The following is a 13232-nucleotide window of genomic DNA, read 5'->3' on the forward strand; positions in this document are numbered from 1 at the left end:
GGGAGTCGTTTAATATTCCCGTCGCACTCTCAACGTTCTCGTTCCACTTTCAGCCTGCGTTTTCCCGTCGCCGATCCGCCGAGACGCTGGAAACTCTAAACGTCGTCAAATATAATTCCCCCCTCTCACGATTCACTTGCGGTTCTACCTTCAGGAAGTAGACGATGATCCTGTATATAAGGCGTCGCCCAGATTCTCCTCGTTTTACTTTTATCCCGGATTTTTGCGACGAAGTTAGGGACGATTTTTTAAATTGGCAGTCTCACTTCTGAGACTGATATCCCGACTTCCTGAGATATTGTGGCGGACGCGAAATATCGAAAGAGACAAATATCGAACAGCCCTCGGGGATTTAACTTATAACCGATTGGGAGGTCCAGTATGCGCGTTTAAGAGAAACTTTTTTGCCCGAGGTATATTCTTCCACATAGAAATATCGAGAAATTTCAGAGACATTGAGAAGGAATATCGATTAGATTTTGCAGATTTACTCTATAAATATTGGCGAAAAACAGGAAATTCATTACCGGAGATTTTCTGTAATTCGCGTGCGACCTTTTCAGGAAATTTCTTTCGGAAAATCTTTTGAATGACACGAGGCTTTTAACTCTTAAAGGATGATAGGTAAAATATGCCCATTTTGGCTCTCGGAGTAGTAAATAAATATGGTGCGTTTTTTGTAGTTTTTGAGCTGCTGAGTCCTACTCTGACCTTTAAAAATTTTAATTTATCGGTAAAGTATTAAAATCAGTATATGAAGTTATTAAACATCCAGTACAGTAAATTATTATTGTTCAGCTTTACGAACATATTCATTCGTGTTTTTCTGCTAATAAAACATGAAAACGCTTTCATCTCTAATAATTCATGTTCTGATCAGCCCTTCTATCAGAAATCTTTCAGAATAATGTTGCTAATAGTGAGAGTGTTTCTGAGTAAGAATAATTGTTCCATTAATTTTTTTCTTAATATTCTGTTTTTTCTTTTATACGTATATATATTCTTCCACGTATAATATATAGATTTCCGTTCATTAAAAATACTTTACCATTGGAAATTGTAAGATTTATGTACAAAATATTTTCAGACACCAAGATCTGCTCTGACCAAATAAGGCCTTCTTCATTTATTAATTTCTTTTCTCCTCATATAGATCGATTTTCACTTAATATTGTTTATTTTATTATAGTTTTACATTTTTTCACTAACATACCGTTCTCATAATAGCTTCATATATATTTAATAGCTTCATATGCTGACTTTAATACTTTCCGGACAAATACAAACTTTTTGAAGATCAGAATCAGATTTAGCAACCCAAAAACTACAAAAAAAAAACATACCGTTTTTACTTGCCAGTCCGGGGTTAAAATTGACCCATTTTACTTATTGTCCTTTTCTTTTTTCCGAGAGGAAGACACCAATTCCATCTCTTACGTATTGAGTCGAGTTACGAACGCGAGCGTAAGAAACACTTTGTTTATGACTCTCAAAGTCGCGCGAGATAGGTTCGCACAGTACTTCAGAGTATAGCGTACGACGTGAACTCGTCCGAAACGTCGGTCGTAGTAAGTTGACTTGACGCAGGCTAACCGCGTCGTGGCAGTCACGGCGTTCTGCAAGCTGGAGTGACAAAGTGACACAAATTCGTACCGTCGTATTGCCACAGAAACGCTGCGCCGTCAGACACAATAGCGTGTTTTGGGAGCCGAGGTTACAACGCGATGGATATGTACGTTAATAATTGAAAGCTTCCCCCGTGAAAACCCAGACAAGCTCAGAAATTCCCTTTTTGCAAAATTGCGCCGGAGAGAAATGTCATCCGTGCGTACGGTGCTTCGCGCAAAGCGAAACAATTACGTTCGACGAGATCGGACAGAGAGGAGAATAACAACGATCTCTTGGTGGCAAAATAAAATAGAAGTGGAATTACGCCGAGCTAAATTCCAAACTAAAGTCGAATAAATCAAAGCGAATAGCCATTTATTTTGGAAAATTTACGCGTAAATATCCGAGGGATCTCTTTGAGATGGCGGAAAAAAGTTTTTTTACGAATTTAATCCTTTATTATATCAACGAAACGAGAGGTAAATCTATAATTTTATTTCCGTTGATTATTGTTTAAATATTATTTGCCGTTTTATTCCCTCCTGAATGTCACGAGATTTATATATCCTTAATTTATCTATTTTTTTCTTTGTTTTCTTTATTTTTCGCTCCTCCTATACTTTGCTTACTCGTGTCATGCAAATCGTCAGGGTTTCCATGAATTTGACTCGCACGTGATGTAAGTGACGTTTAACGGTAAGATGTAAGATAAGCCCGTGGAAGGGCAGTCTCGGTTTTCAAGCATGACTGGCTGATTTCTGACGCAAGTCTGCCATACCCGTTCCGGAAGCTGCATCTGCGGTGCGACGGCCCGTGTTGATGCTGCTGATGATGCTGAGGCGTCGATCTCGACGGGGTCTGGCTTCCGGGGTTGGCGATTCCCTCGAGACCTCTCGACAGCTTCAGCATCTCCGCGCCGAAGGCGTGAAGGGCGGACATAGCCGAGGGTGGCGGCTCGCTTTCCGGGAGCCAGAGCTCGTGAGTGTCGAGGGTAGTCAGCTCAGTGTCGGTTGACGTGCCGGAAGTGTGTTGCGGGGTGCCGCCGCTCCCGCCGGAGCTTTTGTTGAGGAGGAACCGCTTCCAGGTGCCTCGCCTTTCGAGACCTGCGAATTATCGAAGAGCACCGAGCCTTTTAACGTTCTATCGAATTTAAGCAACTTGTCAGTTTGAAAGATTCCCTCATTTCTTCTGTTTCTTTTTTAATTGGGGGAGGAGGAATTTCTGTTTTTTCAACTGAATATTTTTTTAGCGTGAGATTTTCAGCGGTTTTGATAGCCGGGCAATATTGGAGAACAGGGTTTCAGCGAGCTTTTATTGGAAGGCGGTTTGGGCGATTTTTACTAAATGGGGGACGCGCGGGGACTTGACAATTTCTTGGAGCATGAAGGGATTGGGAGAAATTTTCTCGGAAGATGTGAATTGTGTGTAGGCGATAATTTCCGAGTTTTCTTCTTTATAGTAAAGCGAACCGCTTTTGCGGTTTCGATCAGGGGATGGCCGTATGTCCTTACAACCTACTCGCGTATTTCTCTGCTTCGTGCGACTCTCCGTTCGGCTGTATATAATTCCCCGTGCATCGCCTGCCATCGAGAATACGAGGTTGGCGACAGTCACATGATTAATGGCGGCAACGCGGTTCGTTTTTGCGAAAGGATCGATCCCGGGATCGACGATGGGACTGGACGGCGGACTTCTGTCTAGCGTTCTCGCGACAAGAAATTTCGTCAGCACGAACCACCGTCCACGGCTAGATATGCAAATGCCGGCCATTATGCAAAGATCCCGGATGCGACACAATATGCTAAGGAGGCCGCTTCCGGCTACTCGCCGAAATGAAATTAATCGATACCTCTCGTGGCGCGAGCTCCATTCACAGGCACTTAGTATTCTTCGGGATTCGGAGATTGCAGCACGCGACGCGTCCTGAAATCCTTTGAGTGCCTCGTTGCGAGGAGGACTTACGTTTTATAACGGACGCGCTGAAGATATATCGAGGCTTTAGAAGACAGGAGGGTGTGGGTCGGAAACAGAGCTCTATTAGTTTTTAGACGTTATATTAAAGATTCACCGATAAACTACATGATGAATGATACACGGGAAATGGCTTTTAGGGAAATTCCCCCATCTGCAATTCTTATCAAAGAGATCACGGTCAATTGATATTTACATTTGATCTTATTAACTTACTACTCTTCTTATTCGACAGTTTCTCCGAATAATTCATCGTTAACTGCGAAGCTTATTGAAGCTGGAGTCGATTTTAAAATATGTAAACGTATCTTACAGGAAAGCGTCTTTCGTCTAAACTCCAGTCAATATTTATTCTTGGCGTCTTGAATTCTGTATTATCTGCGAGGTGTCTCGAGCGTGATTCGCTTCTTGCTTAAATCGCCCAGGAAACACGATGAAAATGCGTTTTAAAATGCAATAATTGCGCAACGCGGTGTACAGAATAGCAGAGTGCATTCCGGTGTGAAGTTGGTATGCAAATTGCGTTTGGCGCGGTAATCGGAGAGTTGCCGGGCAAAATCAAAGCGACAATAGACGATGGCTTCCGGCGAAACATTCCGTCCCGGAAGAGAGAGTCTCTCTCCCTCTCTCTCTCTCTCTCTCTTTCTCTCGCTCGTTCTTGAGGGTGCTTTGTTCCAGAACGACGAATTTGCGCAGCCTGGGAAACCGTTTATGAGACGCCTATGAGATGCGTTTTTCTTTGAAGTTTCGCCGCCGGAAACCGGCCGATAAATCGGAATAAATAATTTTTATCGGACGGAGAAACTAAATCACAGCCGTTTCTGTATTTCGCGGGTCGTTTTCGAGTAACAGTGCCCTCGGGGAAAAAAGCAGGAAATATTGTCGCGCGGGAAAATCGCTCGGTAGTGAGCGAAAAAAGGTTGAAAATTGGAAGGAAGAATATTTAGCGATGCAGTTATATTCTCTATTTTTTTTTATTTCTACTTGAAAATGGAATCTCGTGAAAGGAGGAACATTGGTGAAAGTACGATCTGAACACAGTAGCGGTATGTGTTTTTATTTCTTTTTTATCATCATCGGAGGGACAGGAAGAAAACAGGAAATTTGACAGAAGTGGTCCCTGATGGAATGGTAGCGAAATTCTCAAAATTCAAGATAAAAGATAAAAGGAAATTTATGAAGGATCGGGAACACTGAGACACTCGAATGTTGTAGGCCATAAATTATCCTTGAATTAGCAATTGATCATAATTAAACATTTGTATTTAGTCTATATTGTAAATTTATATTAAAAAAAAAAAATAAAAATAACCGACTGGCGGAAGCTTAAACAACACGCGAGAATTATTTAACTTGTTTACAAAATTAAATATACAAATTTATTATGATTGACGTTTTAAAAAAAGAAAGGTCAAGGCGGGTCTGATAAAAAGGCAGGGTTAAATATTGATGCATTCGAGCATCTCGTGTATGTCTCGTATACGGGAGTGGTCGAGCGAACCCGGAATTTCGGTCCCGTGGGAATGAAAACAGGCTAGTGTACGTGACAATACACTAACCTGCCGTGGAGGATGCACCCTGAGGAGCACCCAACCATCCTGATGACCAACCTGCTGCTGTCCCGCCGATGTTCTGCTGCTGCTCCGCCAGCAGTCTCACTGTTAACGTGTACGTTAGCAACATAACCCCCAGGGGGATGTAGAAACATATTATGCTGCCAATTAACTTGTAAAGGGGGTCCGGAATCTGACATTCCCCGTCCACCAACACCGAATCATCTTCCTGAAACAAGACGAGGATAGTAATCACTGTTCAACCTGTATTATAATATAATTATATTATCGTATATAATTTGAAAGATATAAAAAAGAAGGGAGAGTAGGTAGATACTTTTGTCTGCGACGTATTAATTAAAATTAACGTTAACACGGTGGTTACTCGTAAAATTTTCATTTTGGTAGACAGGAATATAAAATAATTATAACCGCGTAACCGCAGAATAAGAAAGAAATAATTTCACTAGTAGGACGAAAAATTAGTAAAAAAAGAAAACATCGGATGCTCGTCCCGCTGAATTACGATGAAATGTTGATAATGATGAAATTTTATCTTCCGCGCATCCAAGCACTTATTTGTGGCGTGAGCTTTTGTTATACAATCGTACGATCGTAATTCGATTGTTATGAGCGATTGCACGATCGCGCAAATGGGAATCGGGAGACAGGATTCGAGAGCCAGGAATCAGAGACACGATTTTCTTGTACATTTCAGGACTCCGGAACAATGTCCCAGTGTTGTCTCGCTTTTGGCGGAGAGTTACAATCCTCACGTGAGATACGGCGCGGCGATGGCTCTGGGTATCGCCTGCGCTGGCACAGGCTTGAAGGAAGCTATCGCGTTGCTGGACCCAATGACGAACGACCCCGTGAACTTCGTCAGGCAAGGCGCGCTGATCGCCTCCGCAATGATCCTGATCCAGCAGACGGAATCTACATGTGCCCGCGTCAAAGATTTCCGAGCTCTATACGCCAAGGTAGTAGTGGACAAACACGAGGACGTTATGGCGAAGTTCGGTGCGATTCTGGCGCAAGGAATCATCGACGCCGGTGAGTCCTCGCCGAATTCCTCGCGCGTCACCGGATCTAGCCGGTGCGGAGGAGTTCGGATCCTCGCTGATCCACCACAGAATCCTTGTGACTTCCGAAACCACGTCTTTCAATTCGCATAATCTTTTCTCGTATCAAACTCTTCGGAATCCTGAAAGTTTCCCTAATCTGCGCCAACAAGCATCCTTCGTCTTGATCGGCACAGCTTCTTAGAGTCCCGATTATCCTTTCTCCCTCTCTCTCTCTTTCTCTCTCTCTATTTTTCTTGAGACGGTTGCGAGAGCACAGCCGCGAAATAAAAACACGAGGACTTGCGCCTTCCTCAGGTGGCCGCAACGTGACCGTGTCGTTGCAATCGAGAACGGGTCACACGAATATGCTGGCGGTGGTCGGAGCCTTGGTGTTCACCCAATACTGGTACTGGTTCCCGTTGGCGCACTGCCTGGCCCTGGCCTTTACACCCACGTGTCTGATCGCGCTCAACGCCCAACTGAAGATGCCCAAGCTGGAGATCAGATCGAACGCCAGACCGAGTGTTTACGCTTATCCCGCGCCCCTCGAGGAAAAGAAGCGAGAGGAAAGGGAGAAGGTCACCACCGCCGTGCTCAGCATCGCAGCGCGTGCCAGGAGACGGGAGTCCGAGAGGAGGGCCAGGGATTCGCACGAGAAGATGGACGTGGTTAGTTGAAGGGAAACATTGTTTACTCGCCTGTCCTTTTCCTGGCGAACACGCTCGGCGAGGAGTTCCGATAAGGAGTGTCCCAGGGATTTAGTCCCAGGGATTTAGTTTTGATATCGAGGCTTCCGTATAACGCTCGAATCCGGGGAATCCGTCCTTCAATTGCGGGGTCGCCGGGAATCTCGGTCGTCTGAATTTTCTCATACGGCGTCTTCTCTCGCGAAAGTGATTCAAGATTTTGTTTAATTTTTACAGTCACTTCATATGGGAAAAAAATTGCAAGAATGCGAAGGGATTATTGGTATACTATTTAAGAACAATGGTTCTTCTGTATATCGTGGAACTATTGTTCTTTAATAGTATACTAGTGATTTTTTCGTATTCCTGTAGTTTTTTTCCCATAAGGAACGGCTTGTCGATACTCCTCGAACTTCCGGATCTCGAAACTTTCGGACCCGTTAGCTGAAGGATTGTGGAATTTTTAGATGAATTTTATCATTATAATTACTTCGAGTATCCTATCGAGTTCTTGCGCGCGATATATTTTGAATTTATTGATTTCGAAATTTTTCGTACTTCAAATTGTTGACCGACCTTGCGACTGTACGAATTTCGGGGGTCTCTATATTCTAAATTTCCACGAATGTTTAAATATATCAAGCGTCAAGTTAGAAGAGTTATTATTATACATCTTCAATATATTAATATTATTTAAAATATTATTATTTAAGTAGCACTGGAACATTCGTGCCTATTCCTTATGGTTTATAATTTTTTGATGTTTTAAAATATAGGAGCTTCATACATGGAATTTAGTCATATATCTTGAAGAACAGAATTTCTCACACCTGTTTTGTCAAAGAACCAAATCTATTTTCTCTAAAATGCTGGAGATCCATTAGGAATATCTTACCTCGGAACTTTATAATGCACGGAATATTAAAGGCACGGAAAAAGACACGCTAAGAGATTTTAATTACGTCGCCTGTCGCGATGAAAAGTGCGAAGGGTTGTTTCATAGGAAGAGAAAATAATGAAAAATTGCAGGATCCACCCTCGGAGACGAAGGAACTGCCGGAAGTGAAGGAAGCATCGTCTTCCAAGGAGAAAGATGAAAAGAAGAAGGATAAGGACGAGGAGAAGGAGAAGGAGAAGGAAAAGGAGAAGAAGGAGACTAAGGAGACCAAGGAGCCTAAAGAGAAGACCGAGAAGAAGGGCAAGGATGAGGAGAAGGAGAAGAAGGAGCCGGAACCGAACTTCGAGATTGTTCAAAATCCCGCTCGAGTTTTGCGTCAGCAATTGAAGGTTATTCAGTTGGTCGAAGGTAGTCATTACGTTCCCGTCAAGGATATTCAAATTGGTGGCATCGTCATGGTCAAACACATCCAGACCGATACTGAGGAGGAACTCGTCGAGCCTGTCGCCGGTGAGTAATCGATCTTGAATTCATTCGTTTCAGTAACGAGATCGAGACATCTTCTTAAATTTGGAAATTCAGCGAATGTAATATCTTTTTCGAAAAGAGAATTATTCGTGAATATTAGCGTAGGCAAAATTTACGTCAAATTGAGTATAGTTATTAAATTTTCGTTTTCATATCAGTTCAAAAACCATTAAAAATAAAAGTGATTGCGGTATACTAAAGTAATTCGAAGATTTGTCACGCGTTGCAACTTTTGACGGGTCAATTAATCCCGAATGCACGAGCTCGTAATTGAGTGGGTGGCAGTTCGATTCATTTTTTGCCCGACCACTGAGCAAGCGAGTGAAGGCGTGTGCTGTGAAAGCTTCCGGTTTGTTTCAGCCTTCGGGCCGAAGCCCGACGAGGAGAAGGAAGCCGAGCCGCCCGAACCCTTCGAATACACCGAGGATTAAGGGGCGAAAACACGCGTCGCCTCGTTCCGTCATCCTGACACGCCCGTCATTCGTCATCGCAATGGAATCGCGATACATTCGTCCTCACTTTCCGTTAATATCACACGTCTGTTTTTTATATTCATCGCGATTTCCGTCTACGTGTCTAATTAGCGAAGTACTGCGAAGTCTAATAAATTTATTGCGTCGAAGACACCGGTGTTATCAATCATTCACCTTGCCGCCCGTTAATGAGATCTCCCAGCCGAGAAAATGAATTAACGAATAGCTTGCGAATTTAATTATTTACAGAATTATGAATGGAGATTTTACGAGATAATGCACGCAGCGCGATTACACTTCTTTTTACATCCCTCAGGGAACAACTTTATGGGGCAACTACGCTACGGGAAGTGGAGTGTACAAAGGGAGAATTCAGGATATTGTTGCGAAATTATTCTTCACAAAATGCGCGACGGTTTATAAGTAAACCAACTGTCGGAGTTCTCACGACTCCCGTTCTCTTATAAATTATTTACGAATGTTAATTAATGTCGTAGACGAAGAGGTGCGGAAAATTGTCAGAGATAAAGAGAGAGTGAAAACACGGGCAAAGAGGGAACAATCGTAGTTACTCTTGCAGTTTTATTTGACCACTTTTATTTCTACATTCCCCGCGAGAGACCACCGAGGGGAATTTCCATGAAGCAACAATTCTCCATAATTCATTGTATTCATCACTAAAGTTTGATGCGGAGCTCGTGGGTGGTCCATTACCCACCACCCATCCATCCCCCTTTCGCCGGGTAGACATGAATCTTGCCTGAAGTACACTTTCGTCCTCAGTCACCGTCGCCATTAATGGTCAGCTCGTATTCCGGTTCCGTAGCGACGATGATCGAGCGAAGGCCGTAACGCTCGCTGATGAGTGCAGGGAGATGCAACCCTCTGCTGCAAGATTGCGCGCACGTGTATGTCCGCGCGTGTGTGTCGGCACGTACCGGCACGTGTTCGCCGAACGTCGAAGCGTCGAGCGTTCCGCTCGACGTCAGTCGATAATACTCGACGCGACAGTCGAAGTCAGCCCGAGACGAGGTGTCATTACGTTCTTTAATTTTTCACGTCGGGATTTATAGGACGGGAAAGGAGAGCGAACGGGCGCACGACGACGGCGCAAGCCGGGATATCCGAGAGAACCCCAGGATCCGGTTAGTTGAGACCTCGAAAGTGGATGGGTGGATACTTAAAAGTGTATATCGACGCGCCGGGAATTCAAAACAGCCAAGTATTTTCGGATCTCCTTCTACAAGATCTCCCGAAGAATTTCGGACTCGAGTATAGACGGGAGTCTCGCGAATACTCGCATTCTTGGCGAGTCCTGATTACGGAAACGAAAAAGCCAAGCTCGATGCTCGCGGGGTAACTCACTTGAACGAGATAATATTGAAACAGACGAGAATGCGAAATATTTCTGTATAACCGGGATCGGAATATTTTTGTCCTCCATCGCCTTCTCTCTCTCTCTCTCTCCCTCCCTTTGTTATCTTTCTCTCTCGACACCGCTACCACGTCGGGCGTATTTTAGTCTGCGCGTCGGATGGAATTTTGAATGAGCACGGTTACCGCGAAATTCAGATCGATACCCCGTAAGAAAACGCGCCTGGTAAATGGTGCTGCCGCGAAGTTGCTGAAACTTGTTCGACAAACTCGTCGATGGGTTGCGGCGTGTTCGTCTCGCCAAGAAACGAAAGTAGCTCGGCATTTGCGAGAGAGCAGAGAAAGAGAGAACTGCTTGCCAGCAGCTTCTGAACGACGATGAACACACCCTCCCGGGTAAAGAAAATAACCTGTTAGACGTGTACACGCGCTCCCGTAAGCATCCCGAGGAAGCCGTAACGTCGACCGGTGTGCTGGCCGGGTTACTTCCCAGACCGAATTTACAGTCGTGTTTTTGTTCGCGAAAATTGAAGGCGACCGTTTAATTACCTAGTCGTTGCCTCCCGGGCGCGTCGTTTCGCCTCTTCTTTCTCGCGGCGCGACGGATTTTTCTCCGCGTATTTTACAACAACAGTATGATACGATAATGAGCTTGTCTGTAATAATTAATGTTATTAAGAGGTCAAAAATAACGAAACGCCTTAAGTGATTGCTTCCCGTTAAAATTTGCCACACGTATCGTTGTCGTTTTCATATCGTACGTTCGTTTAAATCTTAAGGAGTTTAGAGAGAAAAGAAAGAGAAAGAAGGGATGAAAACAACGGACGCATTAATTATAAAGTTATAAAATACAGTTATAAAATAAAGTATTGCAACTTTTAATTAAAAAAATAATATAATTAAACAAGCTAATGGCATAAGAAGCACGCGTGCTTGTACGTTCCATTGTTCATAATATTATCAATTATAATTTCACATCTATTATATTATAAGTAAGAGAGGAAAAAGAGAGGGAGAGAGAGAGAGAGAGAGAGAGAGAGAGAGAGAGAGCTTTATTATTTTACAATCTGAAAATCAATTGAACCGTAAGATAATCGCGTTAAATGCGCGGAATATCATACAAGGATAATACGCGGAGCTATTTGAAATGCAAGTTGCGCTTGTCCGCTGCATTTCGCGGCGCAGTCTCGACGGCGAGGTTTTCCACGACAATATATTTAATACGCGATTTTTGAGGGCAATTGCGGCGTAAATGCAGCAGCGAGCGGCCGCGGCAGAAATGTTGTTGTGCAAGCGAGCGAGCGGCTGAAGGGTTAGTTAGAAATTTACGAGCGGCGGCGCTCCGAAACAGCAGACGCTGTTTTATAATGTAGCGTCGCTTCATTTCGCGCATTAATTTCGCCCGTCGGGAAAATATCGCCGGTTTCGTGCCGTTGCTCGACTCGGCCGGGCGGCCGATGAAAAACGGCGGATGCACTGCCTCGTATAAATCCATCTGCTCTTATCCCGCGCGTCGAATGATCGATGAGCAACGCTTCCCGCGGACGGCGATAAACTTTTGCGGCGGCACCGGGACCAACATCAATAGCATTGATGGCTTCACGTGTGAAATTGATACTTGCGCATCGATCTTTCGTAAAGTAATTTTTACAAGCGCCCCGAAAGGGGCAGCGCGCTTTACGCGCGTTGTCGGAAGTTGTGTGTGTGTGCGGTGTGTGTGGAAGAAGTTCAGCGCTACTATTCAGTTATTTAAGCCATCTTTTGTCACCTTTCCTTGATAACTCCCTAAAAAATTCATTATTGTCCAAAATAGGTCACCACAGTAATCACTACACTTCCTTTCTTTCCTGTAAAATATATGTCTTATATACAGGGTGACCCAACATAAGGAGATCTAAATATCTCCTTTGTTTTTAATGATTTATGAAATATTTCGAGCACAATTTGAATGGTTTCGAAAGAGGAATATTTTTGTGGAAGGAAATTTCTTTCGGTCATTTAAAAAATTTTTTTAAGGCACCCATATTTAGACCCCCAAGATGTTTTCCTTGTGCTAGGACAGCTTGTATAGAAGAAAAGGTGATATTGTGGCCTTTGTAGATATTATGGCCCTCCTTAATATCTCCACTATCAGTGGACGAATTCGCGATTACTTATGCAATCGTTTGTTTAGTAGCCCGTCGTTACGCAGTGGCGCTAATATGCCCATACACAAAAGCCGTCATTTATTATAACACATTTTTACTTTCGAGCATTTCAAAACATTATCAAGATACATTTTAACATTTAATGATATATGCTTCCACATTCTTTTTAAGCGTTATATCATATACGAATATATATACATTTGAATGTTTGTTCGTTGTTTAACGTTTTATTTCGTTATATACATTTCGAGTTATGCCAAATTAAACAATAGCATGGCAGTTTGCTAATTTGGCGCCTCACTAGAATAGATTTCATACAGGTTCTTTTTCAAGGTTTTCATGTCGAAGTAATTATTTGATGAGTCAATAATTCAAGTTAAGTTTAAAAATCTATTCGTTTTGTAGAAATTATCTTTTTCACAGTTTGTATTTATCTTCTGACAAATAAGTCGGTATTTACATTAAAAATTCATGGTTATATTCATTGTTGTTCTTTCTAAGAATTTATTTTGAATAAATATATAAAATATTCAAATATATTTAAATCTATTTTAGTGGGAGGGAGGCACATTACCACCCTTGTTTCTCTCCGCTCCATTACGTAGTGTCGCCACATTTTTATAAATAACGTCCTAAGTAATAAATATTACATAACTTCTAAAATCGATTGAACAACACTTTGACGAAAATGCAATCGTCAAGTTTTCAATTTATAATATTGATTATTAATAAAATTATTGTATAAAATATAAATGGAGAATCATAATACCACTTTTTGCTGTATTTTTGCCGTCTCTCTTAATAAAACTGCTCTGAAAGCGTACTTGTTTTGTATCATTCATACTCTTGATTTTGTTATTAACATTTAAACCGTACTATGAAAAGAACATGCTATATGTTAAGTTATTAAAAAATAAACCCAAAAAGATA

At 42.6% G+C, this 13232-nt stretch overlaps 1 protein-coding gene across 1 annotated transcript in view; it reads left to right on the forward strand.

The window, feature by feature from the left end:
• Positions 1-8932, forward strand: part of LOC106745055 (26S proteasome non-ATPase regulatory subunit 1) — a 53759-nt gene extending 44827 nt beyond the window's left edge. The window contains exons 11-14 of the mRNA XM_014620309.1: positions 5851-6185; positions 6512-6864; positions 7912-8290; positions 8669-8932. Coding sequence (XP_014475795.1) covers positions 5851-6185; positions 6512-6864; positions 7912-8290; positions 8669-8739 — 1138 coding nt within the window. The 3' untranslated portion in view covers positions 8740-8932. The remainder of the gene's footprint in view (positions 1-5850; positions 6186-6511; positions 6865-7911; positions 8291-8668) is intronic.
• The last annotated feature ends 4300 nt before the right edge of the window (positions 8933-13232 follow it).

This window comes from Dinoponera quadriceps, unplaced genomic scaffold (assembly GCF_001313825.1).
Source record: "Dinoponera quadriceps isolate SergipeBrazil2010 unplaced genomic scaffold, ASM131382v1 scaffold717, whole genome shotgun sequence".
Taxonomy (NCBI): Eukaryota; Metazoa; Arthropoda; class Insecta; order Hymenoptera; family Formicidae; genus Dinoponera; species Dinoponera quadriceps.